The sequence below is a fragment of the Catharus ustulatus genome, chromosome 4 (assembly GCF_009819885.2).
Source record: "Catharus ustulatus isolate bCatUst1 chromosome 4, bCatUst1.pri.v2, whole genome shotgun sequence".
NCBI lineage: Eukaryota > Metazoa > Chordata > Aves > Passeriformes > Turdidae > Catharus > Catharus ustulatus.
This window is the reverse complement of record NC_046224.1, coordinates 22,109,218-22,133,793: the sequence shown is the minus strand read 5'-3', so window position 1 is coordinate 22,133,793 and position 24,576 is coordinate 22,109,218. Positions and strand designations below refer to the sequence as shown.

At 39.8% G+C, this 24,576-nt stretch overlaps 2 protein-coding genes across 2 annotated transcripts in view; both read left to right on the top strand.

Annotated features, from left to right (window-relative positions):
* GUCY2C (guanylate cyclase 2C) overlaps positions 1–3,137 on the top strand; it is a 46,028-nt gene extending 42,891 nt beyond the window's left edge. The window contains exons 25-27 of the mRNA XM_033058424.1: positions 251–345; positions 966–1,042; positions 2,848–3,137. Of these exons, the coding sequence (XP_032914315.1) occupies positions 251–345; positions 966–1,042; positions 2,848–3,022 (347 nt within the window). The 3' untranslated portion in view covers positions 3,023–3,137. The remainder of the gene's footprint in view (positions 1–250; positions 346–965; positions 1,043–2,847) is intronic.
* Positions 3,138–5,893: 2,756 nt separating this feature from the next.
* The window catches only part of PLBD1 (phospholipase B domain containing 1), a 35,667-nt gene continuing 16,984 nt past the window's right edge, over positions 5,894–24,576 (top strand). The window contains exons 1-4 of the mRNA XM_033058282.1: positions 5,894–5,981; positions 12,265–12,484; positions 17,370–17,453; positions 19,312–19,450. Of these exons, the coding sequence (XP_032914173.1) occupies positions 5,903–5,981; positions 12,265–12,484; positions 17,370–17,453; positions 19,312–19,450 (522 nt within the window). The 5' untranslated portion in view covers positions 5,894–5,902. The remainder of the gene's footprint in view (positions 5,982–12,264; positions 12,485–17,369; positions 17,454–19,311; positions 19,451–24,576) is intronic.

Genomic DNA, 24,576 nt, shown 5'->3' with positions numbered 1-24,576 from the left:
GACATCTCACTACTACAGATACCACTGTCACCTGTATTTCAGATCAAGGGCGGTACCAGCTATTCCTGCCTGGATATGCTCTGTAGTGGAGTCAGATTTTTCATACAGCAGTGTAATTGCTTCTCATTTAATTTGGCTCTCAGAATTTATGGTGATAACAATTGAAGGATTATTATAGCACCAGTTTCTACATATACTTAATGTGAGATGTTTCCAGGCTGAGCTTTCATTGTCTCTTTTGTTTTTTTAGCTTTAAGGATTCATGTAAGTGGTTCCACAATTAACATCCTGAAAAGAACAGACTGCCAATTCCAGTATGAAGAGAGAGGAGAAACATACTTGAAGGTAACCTTTACCATGTGCAAGCATGAACACAGAGAAGAGGAATAGTGAAAAAGTATTGTATAGCTGAGAGTACCCCAGAAATTAATTAACAGCTGGGGAACAAGGATTACTGATCAATTGGTAGTCTCTAGTGGTTGAAGACACTTCTATAAAGACAATGTAGGCAATGAAGAGCTCTTTAACTCATACATTAAAGCAATATAAAGGTATGGAGAATAAATGAAACATACCATTTGGAACAGAAGATTGTAGAGTGAAGTCATCTGCTGAAAGGGAACCTGAATCTAGTGTTAATTTGTTAATGCTTCAATATCTACCAATCCATTTATTTCAGTCTGTTAATACTTGTCTGTCCTTGGGAGTTGATGGCAGGCAGCACAGCTCATCTCTCCCACGAGCTGTGTTTCAGGTCAGGGAACAAGGTGTGTACAGCTGCATCTCCCCCATTCTTCTTCTTCTCACATCTAATTTGTAATCCTTTGCTGTCAGCACCAGTTACTCAAAATAAGCAAAGACAAACATGGCAATGTTCAGTAGAGTATTATTTAAGTAAATTAACTACAGAAAATTGCATTCTAATCCCAAAACTGTGGTTTCTCTTCTTTGTCATATATATTTAGGGCAGAGGAACAGAAATTACCTACTGGTTGACGGGTACTGAGGACAAGAAATACAATCTCCCAACACCTCCTTCTGTGTAAGATGATCTTTTGATGTGAAAAGGGAAGAGAAATTCCCATTCTTTGCACTTTAGCCTTTATTGTTACTCCTTGACACTTGTTGTGGATTTTTTATACCATTGAATTTGCCTTCAGTTTTTAGAGGCTTAATAGTGTATGTGCATATAAACATGTAAATATTCATTACATGGGACAATGTGTGTGCTGAAGGTTGTTTGTCTACATAAATGTTTAGCAGGTTCTTTGCCTTGGAAAGGGTGTAAGACTTACAGGACAAGTTGCAGATGTGATAAGAGCAAGAGACAGACAGGAAAATAAAAAACACTAATATTCCCACAAGTTTAGTCCTAGTGGCACCTGTGTGTCACATTACAGGAAGAGGATAACCATGACTGAGTGTGCAGCTCTGCAATACCATGAACTCTTGTGGAGGAATTTGTAAGAGGAATGAAACTTGCAGGATTTCAAGCACTATTCTGCTAGTGATGGACAAAGATGCTGTAGTACTGCACAGGAATAAAGCCTTTGAAAATTAAACAAGTGCTTACTTTCTAACATTTAGAGAAGTTATAATTAAAAAAAACAAGAGGTTGATGTTCCGGAACTGAGACATCATTTTGTGTTGGAATTGAATAAAATATAGCAATAGTGGAAGTGAAGTTTTGAGCAACTATGCAAAATTGAAGTCAGGATATCTTGTTGCATTTTTAGTGTATATTTTGCATATAAGTACCTCAATTTCCTGCAAACACACTAAATGTGAAAGTCCCTCACTTTCTGCTCTAAACACCTGGGTACTTCACTAAGTCGGAATTTGTTGCCATCTGCTTTGAAATGACAGTGTTTCATTACAAATTGAAGCAATGATATTGCAAATTGGTGTTTGCCAGATACGTGGGGATCCCTTGTCCTGAAATGCATAAGTAAATGTTTAGCTTGCTTCTACTGTAAGTTGTGAGTCTTACACAGTATGTTCTTTGCACAAATAAAATTCTCTGTTCATTTATTCCCTAAAAGAAAAGAAGAGATTAAGCAGAATACGAGGGTTTTCTCAGGGTATTTTCAAAATAGATGTAATCAAAATTTTTAATCTGCTACAGAATCTCATGAGCTTTGTTATTATTTCAATGGAAACTACAAGTGAGCAGGAAATACTGTCAAGACTACCTCATGATACATCTCTTTTGTAAACTCAGAAACTCCTTTTTTAAAATTAATATGATCTGTTGAGACTACCTGTTCTCAACTATCTGTTGAGAATTATTGAATTAGCAATCTTCTGAAATACAACTATTGAAAGTACCTCCTGAGCAAGATCACAGTGATGTTTTTGTTTTCACTTCCTCATATACAATTGCCCCTTAAAAATTTTCCTATGTGGGGTACTCCAGCAAAAGCCAAATACACTGAAGAAATATCTGAAACAATGGCAATTCTATTACTGAAGGCCACCTAGTAGAAGTTGAATAGTTCAAGTCCTGGTGCCAGTAATGGTGTTGAGAGCTAAAAACTGTTTTGATTAGGATTGAATCTAATTTGTGTCTTCCTTTTCAAGCAAGTGATCATGACTTTTTAAGGTCAATAATGGCACAACTCCAGACCTCTTGTGCAAAGACACTGACCCTTACTATCTGGAAAACTCACATGAAAATCCTGACTTTTGTTCCCAAATTAAGAACTGGAATTTGGTCCTGCCCGCACTTTTTATCAGTAGTGTGTGAATGTCATTAAGATAAACATGGGAATAGAAATGTTTAAAAATCTCTAGGGACCTGAGGAATGTGAATTGCTGATTTTTTTTCCCCCATCCTGTTGATTTTAGGGAGAATCAGCAGCGGTTACAAGATGACTTAGCAGAGATGATAACCAATAGTCTTCAGAAAAGGGAAAAAGAAGGATCCAAGACACAGGAGCTGTCGCGGGTAGGTAGCTACCGATCAGGTACGCTGGAATACCTGCAACTGGTCAGCACAGAGAATTTTACCACGTATGTTTAAAACCGGATATCTAGTATGACTCAAAAAGCTGCAGGAACTCTCTGGACAACTTCATGTGGAGGCTGGAGGCTTACAGATTCTGTTAGAGGAAAAAGAAAACACCTTTTCAAGCGTTCTTTTTACCGTCCGACCCGCTATCAGTAAATCAAACCTCTCTTCGCTGTAACATTGAAATTGTTGGATGACTTTGTTAGGACAAATGCAGCATGATTTGAGGTAAATGAAAATGTTTGCACTTGAGTCTGAAAAATAGTGGGGGTTTTTTGTTTTAGTTAGGTTTTTTTTAAACTGTGATAGCCTGTTCAACAATCCACTTCTGAAAATATTCACAGCAAAACCTTAATTTGTCATGATCTTTAGATGTTGTATTTAATTTGCAATTTTTATTTGAAGAAATATATTTGAAAATATCATTAAATATATCATATGTAAAACCTGGATATGTTGCTATTTTGTTTCTTCTGCTGTTTTCCTCTGTGTTTCACATTTTTTCTTTAATCAAGCTGACTTTGTTCAAGACACAACACTTCTATTTCTTACACTGAGAGGTTATTCCAGAAGTATGGTTTCTAAAGTTTATCTGAATCTCCTGGGCCTGAAAAAGGAAACTGTCATTCTTGCAAAACAAGACACTTTCATATCTTTTCACCACTTCTGCTTCTGCCCTCAAACCAGAAGTGAAACAGAAATTAAGGAAATAAAATTATCTAGACTTCTTAACCTCAAATCTTTTCAATTCAACTTTTGGATGCAGTTTTACAGTCAAGCAGATTTTACTCAGATGACTGTGTCAGTTCTTCAACTGACACTATAGCACTGATATTAATAAACAGCTTTAAAAAGCAACAAAAGCACAGGGGCCGCATGTGAAAGAAAATCATTCACATGAAGAAGTAACATCTAGTGAGTGAATAACATCTGCTTTTGCAAAGGTCTTTTGTGCATTGCTGGCTTTCAAAGCAGAACTACTTCCACCATTGTCAAATATTGGTCAATATTCATACAACAAAATTGGTGCAAAATCTATTTTATAGTTTTGAACAGCATTTTTGCTCAACTAAAAAACATAAAAAGAATTAAAAGAGAGCAATCCAGTTGCCTCTGTTTTTTCTTTTTAAGAGAAGCTGGCTTGTAAGAACACATCCACACTTCAAAAGAACAATGTAGATGTAAATAGATCTGAGGTGCAAAGATTACTGGAAAAATGAAGAAATGATGTTCTGTAGGGCTTATACTCTTACCTAATAAATGTGAATTCCTACACTCAGGAATGTGATACAAATAGCAGAAAGTGTGTACCCAACAGCCATAGCTTTCACATTATATATAACTGATCTGAAACTCAAACTGGCAATATCACACCATCCTCTGTCTCTGTCCAAATGGAAACATTCATTGCAATGAAGATAGGAAAAAAAAATACAAACCCTGATGTGCTAAAACTGGTATGTGTTAAAAAGAGTATGAGTACAATAAAAATATAAAGTCTGCTATTTCCTACCTCATGGTGCCAATCAACAAGCTTTGTCTCTATGTCTTTGTTCTTGGGTGTGACTGCTGCACTACTGGGCACTGCTGGGCTATTCTGGTTGCTGTAGCTGAAACACTCAGCAAATACAGCTGTAATGCAGTCACAAGGGCTGGACTCATCAAGCCTGAAGATGACCATTATGATTACCCCAAGCAGAGCTGTTCTGATCTTTAAGTTATACAAGTGACCTAACTCCTCTTTTTAAAGGAGAGTTTTATGGGTTCCATCCTGACATCCCTGAGATACGAATTATTTTAGAGCATGTCTGCTGACACTGATTGAGAAAATTATTTCAAACAGTGCTTAGTTTTCAGCAGCCCTTCTCTTTCCAGTGTTCTTCAGATGATAATTTTTGTATTATTTTGTGAAGAGAAATAGCTACTTTAGCAATGAGGTGATGGACCCATCTTCTGTTAGACTTTTTCATATGGTTCTGTCCCTGCACATACGCTACTTACACATCACAATAAAATCAACTTTCACTACTCTTTAAAAAAAATCCTGGTCTCTGGTTTGAATATCTGGGTTTTTTTCCCTTCTCTCTAAGTGCGAAGGAGCCCAGAACAAAGCAGTGATAGATGTGGAAGGATCCTTGCAGCCTGGAGATACAGTGCTCTTACTCTGGGCTTGGGGCCAAGGCTTGCTATTTGGCCTGAACTGGTTGGCATGTGACCTTGTTATATGAGGCTATTACAGACACCGGTATCAAATTCAAACTGTCTTAAACAATTACTGAAACACAAAGTCCAAATAATAGCCCTTTTCGGATAATGGCAGAATACCCAACACTGGGTGAGACAAAAACACAGTGCCTCAAAATGGTCTTAATCACGGGTGTGATGAAAAACCCCATGGAAAGTTATCTTTATCTGTAACCCTAGGCAAAGTTCTGTTCCCTCATCTCGTCTGCCGGGACACACACAGCAGTTGCTGTTCCCAACAGGGCTGAAATCTGCCCTTCCTGTGAAGCAAAATACATAGTTGGACAAAGCATCGCCCAACACCTCTTTCCGGAGGCCTTTCTTGGTAAACCTTCGCCCTTGTAGGTTAATCACCCTCGGGAAGCGCAGGGGTCCCACAGGCTGGCACCCTGCGAGGCCGGAGTGGTTCCCACACCTCAGCCAGGCCTTGGGGTCTCCGAAGCCGTATCGGGGCAGGAAAGATGCCGCCGCTCCCGGGGTACATGCCGGCGGCCGGCGCGGGCAACAACCGTCCCCGGCAGGGCCACCTCCAGCACGGGGCGGGTGCCGGAGGAGGCGGGGGCAGCGGCGAGACCTGCCCTGAGCCAGGCAACTTCTCAAAGTCCCGCCGCCTCCAGGCGCTCGGAGGAGTCGCGGGGGAGCAGCGGCATGGCCCGGACGGGCGGCAGCGTGTGCCGCTGGTGCTGGGCGCTCGTCCTCCTGTGGGCGGCGGCGGGCGGCCGCGCAGGTGAGGCGAGCGGGGGCGCGGGGGTGGCCGGCCGAAGCCCCCTCGCCGTGGTGGGCGGGACGAAAGGAGGCACCGGGGCTGTCCCGCGAGTGCCCCCAGCCCCGGAGTTGCCAGGCGGTCGGGAGGGGTATCCCGGCCCGGGCTCGGCTGTACAGAATGCAGCGCGGCTCTCCCGGGGTACCGCCGGGCTCCGCGCCCCGCATGTGGCAGCCGCGCCTCCGCGCCGTGCTGCCCGGGACGCGGGTGCGAGGCCGCCGGGCCCCCGCTGCCCTGGCCGGGACCCCGCAGGCCGGGCTGGCCCCGGCCCCCTCAGGGCTGCTCCGGGAGCGCCTCGCGCCCCGGCGGCCGGGCCGGCGCGGCCCTGCTGCCTCGTGGGTGTTCGGTGCCGGCGCTTTCTGAACATCCTCCCGCTTCCCTGAAGGGGCGCGGGGAACCAAAGTGAGGATCCAGCAGGTGGGAAATTGCCTTGAGCTCCCAGCCGAGCTGGTTTTCAGTGTCATATGCAGGCACGGGAATCGTTCAGGATGAAGACTTCGTTACACATGCTGCAACTTGTGGCTAGCAGAGTTTTAGTGCTGCCTTTAGTGGGTATAGGTCTGTGCTTCAGAACTCATGCGGAGTCCCAGAACGGTATGAGTTGGAGGGGACCTTAAGGGTCACCTTGTTCCAACCACGCTGCCTCGGGCAGGGACACAGTATCTCGCTCTTGTGCTGCTTTCAGTATATTCTGAAGGTTTTAAGGGCTGGATTCGGTGCTTATCCTCCAGGAATTTCCCAGATAATGTATTAAGTGCCACAAACCAAGGAGAAATTCACGTAACAGATATTGCAATGTGTGCATAACGTTACGAGCATATAATTTTGTGGGCAGTCCTATCTCATCTTGCAGACAAAACTTTAAAAATTTTACCTGGACTGGCAAAAACCTCAGTTAAAAGGACCGAAGGCAGGGTCAGCTGTGAATTATCTAGAGGAAATTAAGGAAGTTCAGGATATGAGGTAGTTTCGTCTAATGCCCAACTGATTTCCAACATCATAATCGAATTATTGGTAGAAAACTACAAAGGAGCAAATAGGAATACCTTTAGGCTATTTAATAGAGTAAATGGCTTTCAACATTGTGAATTGTCTAGGTTCCATTTGTTTGGTTTTTTAAGATGAAACCAAATGCTTCATTGTTTTTTAACATTTTGAATGCCTTGAAAATTATTTATCATAGACATTGGAAAATGTTTCTAGAGAATGTTCTTTAATATGACTTAAATTGAGGTGCTCTGAGATTAGTGAAGCTACTTGTTGAATGGGTATTTTTGTTTCTTCTGGGTGACCTATACTCCAGGGACCTATAACTGTTTTGGCAAATTTGCTGCATTTGCTAGGCTTTACTAGTAAGTATCCTTGTGAACATGAAAACCATACAACACTGAAACTCTTAGTTGATAGGTCACATTTGAATATTGCTTTTCACTGATGTAAGTCCAAATCAGGGGATTAGGCTTCAAATAATGACAGGCCTGTTGGAAGCAAATTGAAAAATTACTTAGACCTGAAATGCACAAGGAAATAGGATGAATTAAGGCCAGTAAAATAGAAAATGCAAATAGCTTATATTCAGGCAGGATCAAGAAAGCATTTGCTCCTTTATTTGAAAACTACTGGGCTTTGTGATAATTTCTTGTGTGGTTTAAGCTAATCTCTAAAGAAGTCCTGAAATATTTTTGTTTTGTAATAGATTCCAGTCATAATAATGTATTGAAATATCCCTTGTCCTTTAGAGTTATACAACTTTTTAGAAATAGTTAAAAGGATACTTCAAAAAAAAAAAAAAAAAAAAAAAAAAAAAAACCACAACAAAACCAGAACAAAAACGCATGGATAGGCAGGATCAGAGGAGTGCCACAAAGATGATCAGAGGGATGGAGCACCTCTCCTACAAAGATATGAGCACGTAGTGGCAGAACAAGGGGTAGTGGTTTTAGACTGAAAGAGGGCAGACTGAGATTGGATACAGGAAGAAATTCTGTGAGGGTGGTGAGTCACTGGAACAGGTTGCCCAAGTAAGATGTGGATGCCCCATCCCTAGAAGTGTTCAAGGCCACGTTGAATGGGGCCCTGAGCAACCTGGACAAGTGAAAGGTGACCCTGCCTATGGCAGGGAGGTTGGAACTAGATGTTTTTTCACTTCCAACCTTTAACATTCTATGATTCTATGCAATTTTTAATGGAAAAATAGGTCAAGCTCTTTCAAATTAAAAAATTGGAACAGAAACACCCTTATTATGGTTGGCCTGAAATATTTAAATGCTTTACTGTGATAATAGCATCACATAGTATAATCTTTACTACTGAACATTGGTTGTAGGGGAGGGTATACTGAAATCAAATGTGCAGTTTTGTTCTAGATTTTTTTTTTAATTTTGAAGTGATGCACTTCCACTTTCAGTGGAACAGGAGAGTGATAGAGAGTTACATCTTCCCTATTTAGTGGAATGTTTAAAGGCAGAATCTATGAAGAACACCTCTACAAAAAAAATTACTTCACATTTGGAAAGCCACAGGTAAAAATTAATAGTTAAATTATTACAATTAGTAGTTAAGGAAACCAGTAGTTTTCATATTACTAGGAGATGCTCACAGTTGTTAATTTAGCTTGTTACCTGTGAACTAACCAGTGTTCCATTGCTTGTGAGTTGTCTTGTTTGTCAGACTAAGGAAAACTACGAATGTTATTTCTCACCCCCAGACCTTGTAGTTCTTTCATCTGCAAGGAAAAGAGTTCCACTCCTTTCTCTAATTATAAAGTCCAGTAACCTAACTTGATACATGTATGTTTTAAAAACAACTTATAGCTGAGAAAGCATAAGGAAAAGCAACTGTTGCATATTGCCAAATACGTTTTACTGGCTTTCTTAAGGCATGTCAGGTGTTATTTTTGTTGCTCTAATTTATTTAATACATATTAGTGTTTTTGTTAGATTGTCTGGGGCCATCTCCATACTGCTTTTTTTCATTTTCATCTTCTCTGTCAATTCTGTTCTTTTATTGCAAATTGCTGCCATTCCTTCATGTCCTCTTCAGCATCTGCTTTCCTTGTTTCATCTCATGTCAGTCCTCTATCTTAGTATTTCCTTTAATTGCTTGTTTCATATTCTAGTGCACATAGTACTCTCCTGCTGCCGCCAAGTAAAAGACAATGTCCAGTTTTAACATAACTTTGGAAATGCCTGTACTGAGCCCAAAAGGTAGAGAACAGATGTTTCAGTTTGAAATCCAAAGGGAGCTCTACCACCTCCTATTCCTGGCTGAAATATGTGTCTTTTTCCATTATTTAGGGAATAATTTTGACAAAAAGCAAATATTTCTCACTTGCTGTAGAAATTCCAGCAGTCTCCCAGCTATAGTTCTGGATCTTTGGCAGAAGGGTTGATGCATCTTTAAAAGCAGGCAGCTTTCAGGAGGGCTCCTCCCAGTCCCTACTGTCTGCAGAAAGAAGAAACTCCTTTTTCCAGGCTTGTTCTCGTTGCACTTCTGCACGTCTCTCTCCCACCCCACTGCTGGTTGTGGTGAAACTCTGCATTGCTGATGCTGTGCACTTCTCCTGGCTGGCTCACGGAGGGGAAGGGTGATTTCACTGTCCTACCCTATCCCTCAGGATTTTGACTTCTTCATCACACAGTGTGTGCTTTGGTGTGTTATTGTTGTTATTCTAAGCAACAGTGCTGTGGAATAGGTAGAACTTATCACAGTCTTTGATTCTTCAGAGTCCTAGTAGGCTGAACACTTGTAAGTCTTTGATTTTGATAATGAAAGTGTGATTTGTAGGTTCATGGAGACATTGCAATTTTTTTACGTGCAAAAATTGACCAATATGACTGCTGGGATAAGAGGTGCTAGGGCCTCTGCCTCACCCTCCAAAAATAAATGTAAAAATGCCAATATTATTCAATGGGAAGGCTCCTGGTTTTTTTCAGAACTCTAACAGGATTGTTTGAAAATACACATGTACTTCTTGTATATCTGTATTCTGTGTTGTACTTCTGGATGGTTTCCTTGGCAAAGGCAGTCCTGCTCATTTAGATGAGCCCAAAATAAAATTGTAACAGATTAGGTGGTATGAAACACTTTGATTACATTGTAGTGTAAACAGATTTATAAGCTTGCAGTTTTAACTCCAAATGCAAGGTGAAATGAGATGATGAGTCAATCAGAAGAAAAAGCAGTAATGGGAAATAGTTTTTTTCCAGCATTGTTATTGAACTATAGCAACTACCTTGATGCCATTCATTTAAACGCCTCTCAAGGTTTGTTGCAAATTATCCTATAATTTAATGTTTTCCCTTCCCTCCTATCCTCTTTGAGTCCTGGTTTTCTTCAGGTTAAATTTGTCATGTAGGGAAGCTGGGGCAGGGCAAACTCCAGGGGCAATTGAAAAGTTTGTTCTAACTTTTGAAAATAGCTCTGTATGTTCATGCTCTGTCAGAGCATAAAACAAAGAAACCCAGCCTGCTGTGTAAGAGTACCTGTGTCAGATGGATCTGTCTGGCTTTGGCACCAGTTTTCTTTTCCAAAGGAAAGCAACAACTATTTTGCTTTAGGCAGACACAGTTTCTGTATAGGTGTAATAGGTATTCTGACATACCTATTTAGTTTGCAGGCACTTATAGCAATACCCAACTGCCCTCGTTCCTCTTGACTTCCAGCCACCTCTCCATAGCCCTCTGAAGAGATGGAAAGATGGTCATGGTTTGCCTTACTTTATTCTTTCTCTTTTAATCTGTTCCTCAACATCTTTGTTTACTGTGCAAGTAGTGTCTCCTCTGCCCTGCAGTGGGTTGGAATCACCCTCCCATTTACTGCTGGACAGGTGAATTGTGTTCTGCTCTGACCCCTTGCATCACCCCCTGACTTTTTTGGTATGTAAGCTTTAGCTTTGTGAGGTGGGCTTTTGGCTTTTTTCAGTGATGGCCCTTATCAACTTGCTCTTCTGTTAATAGATTTTTCAGTCTGAGTGATTCCCATGTTTACTTCTAACCTAAAGTAGAAATTACTGCTTCTATTGCTAAAAGATAGTTAAGGAGGCAGCAGAAGACTAAGCTCATAGCTGCTTGAAGGGTTACTGAAAGTCTGTTGTGTCTGTCCTTTAAATAGCCTCAGTACCTGGCAGGGGAAAAACATGTTTTTTAAACATGGTGTTCCAAGTCCCTGAAATTACTTAACCTCTAAATAAACTCATGTAACAACTTCTTTTCATAGAATGTGGAAAAAACAAAGTTCTTTCACTATTAGAATTCTGGTTCTGCTGATGCATTTTCTGTTCCCATGAGAAGTGTCTATAGTACATCATGAAGGCTGACCTGGTGCACAGTGGTACAAAGCCTAGCTGGAGGCTGGTAACAAGTGGTCTATGCCAGTGGTTGATACTGTCAACATCTTCCTCGGTGGCCTCAGTGATGGGGCAGAGTGTACCCTCCGCAAGTTTGCTGATATGCCAAAGGGCTATGCAGCCATTCAGAAGGGCTGTTTATGAATTTACCCCTTAAAACTTTTCGAATATTTCTGTAACCTCTGACGTATGATTTTTTAACTCTTCTCACAGTGATGTAGAAGTGATTTGATCAGTCATGCATAGAGAGCTGATGTAATCACAGCCCATCTTAGGGAGGATTCAATTAAAATTGTAGGGTATGGATCTTTTTTGATTTTGTTGTTTGTTTGGTGGTTGCTCTTTGTTCTTCAGCTTTGCAGGATCAAAACACAAATAATCAAGAATGTTTCTTAAAACAGCAGACTAAATGGAACTCTGAGAAGTCTATTGCCCTTCCTTCCTGTTCATATCATGCTTGGCATCAATTCTGTTTCAGATGGATGATAGTCATTGTGGACCTTGTAAAGGATTGTATACCTTGCTGTGCTTTTGTCTTTAAGCTTGTGATCCACTGAGTCCTAGTGCTTTCTGTTATGCCACCTCAGGGATTGGTTCCTGTTGTAACCCTGTACACAAGATGTATTAAGAATGGTATGTCCCTTAATTCCTGTGACCCCTGTAAATCTATGGACTGTCCCTGTATGCCTCTCTGTTATCCTACTGGCAGAAAGCTAAGTTTCCCCTCCCCTTTCCTGACCCTAGAAAAGACCCCAGACTTTGGGAAACTTTCTCTTTGCCCCCTGGAAGCTATAAAATTAACTTTTTAAAATTTCCAAAATACTGTCTAGACATTTCAGTATTGTGTAGGAAACACCTACTTAGGTTTGTTTCCCTTATCTCCTTTCTTCTCCGCCACAGAACTCCGCTATGCAACTGTGTACTGGAATAGAGCTGAAAAAGTACTTCGGGTCAGCGATACACTGGACAGGAGTGGAGATGCTTATGGCTTCTACAACAACAGTCTACAGACAACAGGCTGGGGAGTCCTGGAGATCAGAGCAGGCTATGGCACTCAGACCTTAAACAATGAAGATATTATGTATGTTGCTGGCTTCTTGGAAGGCTATCTCACAGCTCCGTAAGTACCTCAGGAAACAACTTAATTCATGACACTTCAAGTGGATTACTGTACTTATGAGGTTTTTTTGTTTGCTTTCATTGCCCTAAATTCCTTTCCATTTAAACTAATGATACATTTTGCAGCTGTCTGCTGTTCTTTTCATTAGTAGCAGGTACGAAGTATAGCTTTTTCATTATGGGATGAAGATGTGCCCTCCCCTTCTCATCCTGCAGGATCTCCCAACACCTCTGTGAGACAGATGGGTACTGTAACTGTATTACTGGTTAAGTAATGTAATCACAAAATAATGTAAGTGTGAGGAAGTGCATAAGGAGTAGCAAAAAGTGTGGTTATTTCCCCAGCCTGTAGTTAGGTGACAGATCAGGCAGAGAGAAATGCTAGCAAGGTCTGCAAGGCTTCCTTAAGGATATTTTTCAGCAAATACTGTCAAGAAGCTGCCGGACAGCAGATACTGGAACTTCACAGTGTAGGAAGTTGTCTTGGCCAACTTAAAAAAAAATAAAAATATGCACTATAGGCCTGAAGGCAGACTGGAGAGTGTCTAGAAGGGTTGATGATCTCCTGAGGGACTGAGCCTTACCCACAGTGCACATATATGAAAAGTTACAGAATTTTGTACTTGTTACAAATCTAGTGCAGAAGATTTTTTTTCTAAAATAAAACAAACAGAAAAATCCATAACCCCAAACAATAGCCAACCAAAAAAATTAACTGAACTTTGTTCCTTCTGTGGCTAAGTTGGAAGACAGACTGACACTATGAAATACTCATTGATAGCAGATGGCAGTGCTAGGTTGGACTTGATGATCTTAAGGGTCTTTTCCAGTCTTCTAAGAGATTCTGTGATTCTTTATAGCTGGTGATACAGGTAAGAACCAGGGATGTGGGTAATTGTTGAACAAGCTCCATCTTTTGCTCTATCAGCATAGTCATAGGAAAAGAAAAATTCCAAAATTCTGGTGCTGGGACATAGCTGGGAGAAGTTTGCAATGACTGCCATGACTTGACTTTTTGGCTTCACCAACTTTGCTTTCAGAGCACTGAAATAAATACCCATAGGCTGTGTTGCACAGGTCAGCAAGGGAAGGTTGTCTGCTGAACATTTGTTAGATATGGCTGCTGGGCAGGATTATATTCATTTAATTAGTAAGATATTTTAAGATCAGTTTAATGTTTATGGATAGTTCTCTGAGCATATGATAATGTGACTCTCTAGTAGGTTTTGCTGGTGAGGTACCTAGGTACACACCTGAAAGTGTGTAAAGGAAATTCAATAAAGTAGTATTTGTGAATAACAAAACACTTCTGAGAGAGTGACGGAGTCCTAAAGTTCATAGTGCCCAACCTGTACACCAGACAGGAAAGGAAATGAAGTTCATGAGAGATCTGTTGTTGGATTATTTGCTGGGAGAGATTACTGCCTTGCACTATTCAGTTGATGTAAACTATCCCTGAATCTGGGGAATGCTAACATTGAATTTAAAATATTGTTAAAATTGGGTATTGTTCAGCAGGCGTTTTTCCTAAGGCTTTACCTAGGTGTGTTAATCAATAGGTGATTAATCTTAAGTTTTGTCATCCTACAGGTAGCCCAGTCCATGCTAAGCTCAATTAGATATAGAAAGTAGTGCTGTACTAGGAACAACTCACACCCTGCTCCTCTTCTGCCTCCACAGTAGATTTATGTGTCTCCCTGGGTTTGAAACAAACTGCAGCATAAGCGTATTTCTTACTGGGGCTTACAAACTAGTTTTTTCTGTCAGGTTGTGTAAAGCTATTTTGGCTAAAGAAGGTTTCTTCAGTGACTAAGAGTACCTTTTGAAAATGTTTCAGGTAAGGAGTAGAGATGAAACAGTGGTTTACTCTCTTGGCCCTTGATAAGACAGAGAACTAATTACTTCAGGTTTTAGCTGCGTGACCTCTGTGGGCTTTTATTTGGCACACTGCAACGAATGAATCCTTTTATAGACTGTGTTTGCAATTTCCTGAATTGCAGAAATGAGAACTCCCTAAGTCTGCAGATGTTGAAATTGCACTCAGAACTCCATTTCTGCTTCATCTTGCCTAGAAATTCAGAGAATCCTAATTAATGTGCAGACAGATGTTCTAGCTATGGGACAGTTAAACAGGTCTTCTTAAGTGAAACTGGGAAACAGCTTTTCTCAGCCAGTAACTCTATTCCCATCAGATTGCCTGGCCCATTTAACCTGTCTTAGTGAAACTCTAGCACCATCACAACTTTTCTTAGAGAAGGTGTCTCTAAACAGTCTTGTTCTCCTTTTGCATACATTGGTGCCCACAGCTCGAGCTTCCCTTCTAAGTTCTTGGTAAGAACAAGGGAGAGTGTAGGTACATGTTTAGCTTTGGGGAATGCTTTATTTGCATTGTCAGCCATTTAGCTGCTGGAGTGAAGACCCTGTGTGTGACTTACCTGTACCAGCACTTCAGGTGGTTCAGGCACAGCCTTCCCATGTGAAAACATTGGGTGTGCTTGGTAATTGCAGGGCTTTTTAGTGCATGGCTGCCTGTAGTCTGAACAACTCTAGTGTCTCCAGCTGTCTTGCATCCATATGTGGTAAAGACTCCATGAAGCAGACCCAGGGTAGCTCTTTGCAGTAATCCTAGAAGTCCTACTAGAAAGAGCTCTGATGTGATGCATTGGTAGGAAGGAAATGTTGGTTCCTGAACCCATGTTGAAATACAGGTTCCTGCAGAAGCTGTTGGATGAGCAGGAGGTCCAGCCTGGCAGTGCCTGCAATTTGGAGACCTTCAGGAATTCTCAGCTAGCTCAGGTCTCATGTCACTCTTAGGGATGAAGGAGAGTTTCCAGATACAGCTAGGCCTTTAGCATGTAAGCAAAAGAGTGACAGAGTATCTCTATTAAAAGTATATGCCTTGCCTGTAGTAGGAACCTAAAGAGTCTGTAAAATAAGCAGATTTTTTTAAAATCAAAATATGAAACATACTAGAACTGTTTTATCTTGGATTACTGGGGAAGAATTAATCTCAGCTCTAACTGTACAGGTCAGTGGTAGAGAAAGCAATAGTCAGACCAGTTTTCCAGTGACGGCAGAAATATGTAAGTCTTCTCTAAAGCATACTTCATCTTTCTACTCAGAGTATGAGAGTATCCATGTGTTTTGGAAATGCCTAGTTTGACATTGGATAAAATCAGTCATAGTGTCTATAGCATCTGAGGATCCAAACACTTGTTTTTATCTCAAATCTCTCACCTTTCTACAAAGTCCAGTCATATCATCTAGCCAAGGTACTTGCTCTGAGTTTTTTAGGTGTGAATTTCCTTTCCCAATTTCTAACAGAGTAGTGTTAATGAGGCCTGACTTTACTTAGTGGCAGAATACGTCTAAATCAGTGACATTATTTTAAATCAGTTCCAACTAGGACATGCCAGGTGCCTAAGAGCAGTATTTAAATTTGAAGCAACATTAATTTTATTCTTTCCTCATATAGCCTCAGCTGACCTGAGTCCTGTCATCTTCCTTGCTAATTTAAAGAAGGAGAACTCTTCTTTTCTGGTTTTAGGCTTGGAATTCTTGTCCCAGATTTGCAATTGCCTTGTCTTTGTCCTTAGATGTAATTGCAAAGCCTTACTGTAGTGATCCAGTGTAATTCAGAGAATAATGCCAAATTGCAGAACACACAAGCCATGCGCATAGAAGCTTCGTTAAAGCAGAAAAAGCTGAAGAGAGCAACTGGGGGAAAATTCTTGATAACCTTGGCCATTAAAACAAAATTAGTTCCAGGAATTGTCTGTCCTCCGTTAGCAAATAAGAGTGAAAGGCATTAAAGAAGGTGTTTTCAGTCACATGATTCTGACCTAACCCAGTCATCAGTCATGACAGCTTAAAGATACTACTGCTGTAAAATCTGCATCGTGTTGCATAACCTTTGAGTGCAAAATAGAGAGTAGAGCTGATGGTCAAGTCTGGAAACCTGATTGTTTGTCCTGGCCTAGGCAGTGGTTACGCCAGTATCCTAGCTGGATATTATCTTCCTCATCTGGCTGTAATCTCTAAATGATCATCTGCCAGATGGACCAACTTGTGCTATTTGCTCCTTTTTAAACACAAGAGCTCTGATTTCTAGTATGGAGTATGTTATGCTCTAGTTGATTTCATCTTTAAGGACTTAACTTCAAGAAAACAAATAAACTCTAACCAACCGAGCAACAAAGCCTTTTCAACTTTTTTTTTTAGACTGTTAATGTGGATAAAACAGCTAACTGAATTTAACAACAGAAAAAAATCCGAAGAATTTTGGTCTTCATAAAGCTGAATCTATTTAGGGATGCCATGAGTGGGAGTTTCTGAGGTAACATGTAGGATCATCTTATACACACTTAAAAATGGAGATACTTAGCTTAAAGAGAAAGGAACATGGTTATGAGCAAGTAAAACCTGCTAGATATGGTGAAATTCTCTGTCTGAAGGGTGAAATGAACTGAATCAGCAAATTATATTACCTTTGCCTCTGTGGGATTTTTTGATTCCAAGTAGCATAACTCTCCAGAAAACTATTTTTATTGTCCTTAAATTAGTGTGCTAATGCTTTCAAGATGCTTCTGGCCTATAAATATTCCCTGAAGGTGCAGTTTTGCTATGAAGTAGTTCTGTCTCATTCTTGCTTATCTTGTTTCCATTGTGCAGCAGTTTGAGCAGGCATTGGCAAAAGAATTTATTTTAAGTCACATTTTAACAATACTTTTGTGTTACTTTTGCTATTTGTTATGCCCTGGAGTGTTTTCTGTGAGTAGGAAAAACTACTTTTTGGACTGTGTTGCTTGTTCATCAAGGTGTGTTAATTAACTGGTTGGTAAACAGAAGATGCAAAGGAATAACTCCTGTTACTCTTGTTCTTTCAGGCAAATGTATGACCATGCTGCAAATATGTATCCACAGCTAATTAAGACTCCAGCCATTCGAAGTGGAGTTCAGAATTTTATGGCGTATGTATTTAATTGCTAAAAATAAATCAGTCAAGACTTGGGGTTGGAGTATGACAGCATTTTTTTATTCTCTTCCTTATGGGCTGAGGAAAAAATACGCTTCCTTTCCCTCTGATTGAATGCCATTACTATTAAAAGAAATTCTAAATATACATCAAGTGCATATACTCTTCCCTAATTTTGATTCTTTCAAAGAAATGTTTAAAACCATTGGTGCCAAAATGTCAATGAATTCTGAATGTCATTCTAATAAAATTCCTTTTCTTGAAAAAGTTGATATTTTCAATATTACACTGAACAGTAGTCTCCAGGCAGCTTAATCTTTTTAGTATTGTGTATCCTTTCCTTCTTCTGTTAGTTTAATATTTTATTCTACCACCAATGTAAGTTCTATTCTAATCACCGAAGTCCTGATTCACTTTTCTCTTTAGCTGTAAAAGTCAAAAGTAATTCTGCTCAAATAATGCAGCTACACTGATGGGGTACCTACAAGTAGAAGAACCAGGTCAGGCACTGGGAAACTCAGCTGTGTTTACCAATTATTTTAATCTCCTTAGACTTGTGTTTTTTTCCATTACAAATACTTGTGTGAAATGGTCACTTTCAGGGATTATTTTTTTCAATCTTTGCCTTGTCTTGCCCTTTCCATAAGGGGTTGAATATCTGGCTGTTATTGGTGTGCATATATAAAGTTGATTTGTTTTAGCTTATCCAAAAAATAGAACAAAAAAATCTTTAGTGCTCCCTTGCTATCATTTTCTCAGCATTGCTGTGCTCCTCCTTGTGAGAAAAATGGGATCGCTACCATGTCAATGTGTTTGTGTTTTTTCCTAGAATGACACAGCATAGCAGTTGTATTCCCCAATTTGCATTCTTAGATGAAAGGGGGCAATGCTAGGTATTGCTTTTCTATTGCCTCTATCCTCAACTCCTGCATCACTGCTTTACTTTATAGCAGTTTCGCAATATGGGTTGCTGTGTTGCCTTGGAAATTCTTAGCCCTAAATCCTCTGACCATATCCCTATTTCCTTGGACATACTTATTGCATCTTGTTGTTTCTAGAAAGCTAACTCTGGTTGGTTTTCTCATCCATATGTGCTGGAAGAGTTTGCTTCCTATACAGGTTTGTCCTCTTTATTTTGCTACTTTATATAGTACTGGATGGATAGATACAGGAGGATGGAAGAGGCCAGCATCTGATCCTCATTTCCTGTTCTTTTGTGGCCCTTTGTGCACAGCAGAAGAGAGAATTCTGAGAGATCCTTATGATGTTGGTGGCTCTTGCCCTAGGGTCTGTTCAACTTGTGTTGCCTCATGCCCTAAACATGGGGGATGTGGCTCTTGTCTGGATCTGGCATAGGGTACAGTTGTTTGGCCTCCCACCTGTTACCCAGAGGAGCATAGACGTGGTTCTCAGGCAATGTTTGAGCACCACCAGCAGAAAGCCTTCATTGCACTTGAATGTGGAAAAGAGAAGGAGACTCTTCAAATGTCAGTCTATTTTTAGTCTTAAATAGACATTTAAAAGGGAATGGTTCATCTAACCTATCAAGCACTTGTTTCCGTTTACTGACTAGATCTGCTATAGCAAAATCCTCCACAAACAGAAGTGTAACTCCTTATTTGACACTAAAATCTGATAGAGGCACATGATTGTTGGGTATTTTGCTTAAGTCTGAGCATTTACACTTGGGGGATATAATGGTTATATCTGCAGGATTTCCAAAGTGTGATTTGCCTCAAATATTTAGTAGGACTAGACCATTCTGGGTCATAATGTATTTTCCCTTCCCTGCATTATCAATTTTACTCTAAAAAAAAACTCAAGAAAGCCCCAACCTGTTTGTTCTGCTGCAGGAAGCAAGATCAATGGACAAGACAACAGATCAGAAATAATAAGGGTGATCCATTTTGGAGGCATGCTGGCTATATTATTTCACAGTTGGATGGTCTGTACATGGGAGCCGCCGAGTGGGCTAAACTACATAAACAAACAGTAAGACTACTGCACTTCTTTTTCAGTGGCTGGGGCTGGGATGTCAGTTGACAGACATGGGAGAAGGGAATCCACTTTTTAAAAATAAAAAACAAAAGCAGGATACTTACTGGCAAGTACTCGTTCTGCATACCATTCTGCAAAATCTTTAGTGGCTTTTCAGTGTAGATAATGTGATTGAGCACTCAGGCGTGTAACCACAGATTCTTCACAAGGGACTTACATTGGGGGTGGCTTTTGTATCCATGTGAATGTTGGAAGGACAGATACTTCTAAAAGTGCTTGTTGCTGTCACTTTACAATCATTATTAAACAAATGACCCTTTAGGTATAAAGAGTACCTGCAAAAGAATGAATTAAAGCTTTCATTCTTATTTCCAAGCATTAGATTTTAAATCCTAAAAACATTTCTATCTTAGAGTGTGTTCTACTTTATTGAATGACTTCTCATTTTCTATCTTTTAAGTCTCAAAAATATATGTTTGCAAAAGATGTGGTCTGTGTTGTGGTCGGTCACAATGGTTAGATTTCGGGGTTTTGTTGGGTGGTGGTTTTATTGGGGGTTTTGTATTTTTTCATCATTTGTTTATCTTTGATTTCAATTAGAATTGTATTCCAGATCATCAGTTTGTTATGTAATAGCAGAACTCATTTAACTCCAGTAGAGAAATGGCAATTATAATGCTGTCCTAAAGTCTAATATCTGATAGATTTTTCAGTGTGAGAGGAAGGACTTGAGTAATTGTAGTTGACCTTCTTACCTAGGTTAATCATACCATGAATTTTGAAAAGTTGGGAGTTCTGAATTGTCAATACTTGCGTTTTAGTAAAACGTACATCTTTCTTGCCTAGAACTCACTCTGGGACTTTCATGAATGGGGAGCCAGCTCAAACTGGAAAAAAAAATCATTTGTAATAATAATAATCCATCCTGAGGGACCTGAGTATTTGTAGGGGAAAACACTAGAAACCTTGACTTTCTAGGAAAAGACCAAATTAATACCCTTTTGTAACTCCTGTACCTGAAGAGCCCTGTCAAGCATATCAGGTTTGCGTTTTTTTGCTGCTTCTGATTCTTTTAGATTCATGTGGCGGAAAGGGAGAAATGCTGGTTTGTGTCTGAGTTACTTCTTTGTAATAGGTGTGTCCTACCTGCAAAGCGTGTTCCTTGATACTTGCTTATTTAACTATGCATTTGATACTAAAAGCACTGACTTCTGAAGTGTTTGAATAATTTTTATCCTCTTTTTAGAGATCTCACCGGCATGTCTATGTAAAAAGGGTGCATTTAGTGAAAGTTCAGATATGTGGTTCAGGCTGAAATATTTGTGTCCTCCATTCTTGAATTACATGCAGGAAATACATTTTTTTTTCTTTTCCCAAATGTACTTGCATTAGCTGGTGGGATTTGTTTTGATTCTTTTCCATGATAGTCACAATTTTAGCTTTGGACATTATCACCTGTGTTGAGATGCATGTACTTGCACTCAAAACAAAAATGTTCACTGTGTGTGTATTTGAAATGGTGCTGCTGTTTCCTCTCTTTGCCACAGCCAGTAAGTTAACATCAGTTCTTATCTTTGAGTACATTTTGGACAGCTGCTCTTGCAGCTATGTCCTTGGTTTTCCTTGGCATCAAAATGACACCTGACATTCTGTAAAATGTTCTGTAAAAGTACAGGAAGTTCATTTTGTTGGATACCATGATAGTTTTCAAGTACAGTAATTTCACGATTATAAGCCGCACCATTTTGACTAAAAATTTTGGTCCAAACCCGGCAGTGCAGCTTATAATCAGGTGTGGCCAATATATGGATGAAGTTCAGAAATTTGCCAGCCCAGAAGTGCGAACCTGCAGCAACCCCGAGCCGGAGCCCACCCAGCCCCAGCGGAAGGGCAGCGGCAGCGCTCCCTGGCCCCAGCAGCGGGGCAGCGGTGAGCCAAGCCCACACAGCCCCGAACCAAGCCAGTAAACCCCGTGATCCCGTGATTCTGTTACTAACTGGAAACTTTGTGAAAGTTGCATGCGGATCCTCGCTGCGAACAAAAGTGCAGTTTATAATCTGGTGTGGCTTATAATCGTGAAATTACTGTACTTTTGGGAGATTAGCCTGCAACAGTGTGTACATATTTACTGCTGTTAGGATCTCCTTCAGGAAACAAGGCTTGAAAGCTGTTCCTCCAAGTTTATATGGGTAGTAAAAACAGGTGCAGATGCAAAGTTCCTGGCTAGCATTCTAGCTTTGACAAATCTATTTATCTGAGAATCAATTCAGTGTCTGTAAATTGTTGGCATTTAAAAGCCTCAAGTAAATTCACAAACCAACAAAATGACCAAAAACACCACCAGTATCTTCCTTATTGTTGTGATTAAAGAAATATGGATTCAAAGTGCAGATAAATTCACCTCGTAGATTATTTTTTTCTTATTTTTAAGTATTGTACTTTGGTTCAATTATCCCAATTGTTTTGGATTATTTTTGGACAACAACTCCAGTAACAAGTACTTTTCTGTTACTCAATTCTCAAAATAAAGCAATCAAGGAAATTTCATATTGAAATTATCTAAAAAATTCTGGATATTTTTAAAAGCAAATCTCATTCCTATTGCATGTTTTCCCTAGTGCCTTGAAAGTCTCTTTTTACCTCTTTCCTTTAATAGATACATTTTGTTTCATTGATAAAAGAATCCTTCCCATGTATTTATTGTCTTTGGATTATCATCATCAGGAACAAGTCTATCTTCTGATCTCTAGTAGTTCAATAGTTTGGGTTTGTGGTGGTAATGAACATCAGAAATATTAAAAATACCTCTTGTGTGAATTGTGGCATTTTTCTTACCCACACTCAAACAAAAGAAACGTCCTAAGCCCCACACAAAACCGAGCCAACATTTGACATGTGACAGTCTGTATTTTGTTGCCTGATGTTCTACTTGCTGTTGGGAAAGTTATGTGTACTTTTAAATTCAACACATTATTCTGCAGATGTAGAGGACAATTGTTCCCACTGTCTTAAGCTTAAGCTTAAAATAAATGCTGTAGAAGAAAGACTAGAAAGCTTTCCCCCTTAACTCCCAAAATACCAGAGACCTGAGGAAGAGAAGGGAAAGAGGAGATGGGTTTCAAGGTTCATGTTTCCCTGCACCATGAATGGTCATACATAGACAAGATGCTTTCCTGTACACTGTGAAGTTGTTTGGTTGACACGAGTAGGCTAAAAGAGATAAAGGAGATGAAGAAAAGGAACTGTGTATACAAAGTCTGTGAATTGTAACATGAGCACTAGGCAAAGTTGTATAGAATTATTTCCTTTTCAGAAGAATGGAAACGGGCTGTTTCACAGCTAATCTGCTTTTAATTTTTTAGTTATGTTTTCTAGTACTATGTGTGGCAGTTTGAAACCAGAACCAGATACCTAAGTGAGAGTAGGATTACATGCACACAAGTAACTCTGAAATGTTCAGTTTTTCTGCTTGCCCTTAAAATTCAGATTTCTTTACTTGAATGTTGTAGAACCGTTGTGTCTACCGCAAGTAACTGAGCCTTACTGCAGAAAGAAAATTTGGACTTTGAATGGTTTGATAGTAGCATAGTATATATTTTTTTATTCTTCATGAAGGAAATGCTTTGTTGTACTGTTCTAAACTTTGGGGTTTTTATTGTATGGAGTCTGTTCTCCTGAGGATTTTTAGGTAGGTGCTTCCATTAAGACCTGCATGAAGGCAATGAACATTGTAAACTTCTGTATTTTGAATTTGATATTTATTGATATCATTAAGAGTGATGTCAAAATTTGAATACATCTTTAGGTTAAAGTGTGACATTATTCCATCTGGTTTAGCAACATTTTATATCCAGTAAACAAACCCAGCCCTTTGTCAAGACAATTTCTGAGGGAGGGGCACTCAGAGAACATAAAGCCTTTTCATCTGCCTAATGCTCTACCAACGCTGTGATTAATCTTGGGCTTGTCTATGCAGGGATATTACTCTTGAATAAGGAGGTGTCAGAGTTTTAAATACTAGAATGACTCCAGGATAGCTGTCTGTACTTCCTTATTTTGTACTCAGAGTACAAAATAAGGCTTGGAGAAGTTACTGGAAAACAATTGCTACAGAATAACTTGCCTATTTTAATATCCCCTGTAAACAAACCTTTAGGGGTGGTTCTCTCCTTTCTGCTACCCTTTTTAAGTTTATTTCTTCCTTCCTTGGATATAACTCAAGCTGAAATTGATTTTTTGTTTTACTGTTCAGGACAGGACCCTAGAGGAGCCACACATTCTAGCAGAAGGACTTTTGATGACTTTATCACCTCTGCTTGTCAGTTTAGTTAATTCATTCTTCTTCAGGATCTAAATGACACATATAAGGAGTTTTTCTGACATTGCTGTCAGAAAAATTGTAATAAGCCTTATATCACACACTTGTTATGATGCAGTTTCTTGGGTCTAATTATTGCTAGTGGACACTGGCTAATTCCTCCAACAGAAGATTTCTCCATATATCCTGGAAATCAGTTGTAGTTTTTCTAAAACTGGGGCACTCAGCCTTGTGGCAGATGCTTCAGACCACTGCTGAAGTTCCCAGATAGGGCCTACAATGCAGATTCCTGTGTCTTCTGTTTGAATGCATTGTTTTACTAAGTTTTGCTTCTTTTTGTTCCAGAGGAGCACAGTGCTTATGTGATGTCACATCAGACACTCTTAAATACAATACCAGATTTATTCAAGGAGAGTAATGAATTTTTGGAAATAAACTGGAACAAAATTTGCTTGGCCCTCAAAAGGGGAATGAAAACAGAACCCTAGGGAGTGCTTAACAACATCTCTGCATCTCTGATATTTTGGCTGGCTTTGGCAACTGGCAGCCTCATCTCACCCAATGCCTTAGGAATTTGTATAACCTGTGCTTTGAGTGCTTTCTTCCTGCTCGCTACTGTTCTGTGCCTGCTGTTCTGAAAGCTTCATTGCTTCGCATTTCTAATTTGAATGGACTTCTTAATAGTTACAGAAGTTTTGATTTTAAGTGACAATAACAAAGCACAGAAATGTGAAACCTTTCAAGAATGCACAGGCAATTCTGACTGATGCTGTAGCAGTATCGGTGTAGCTACCTGTAGATA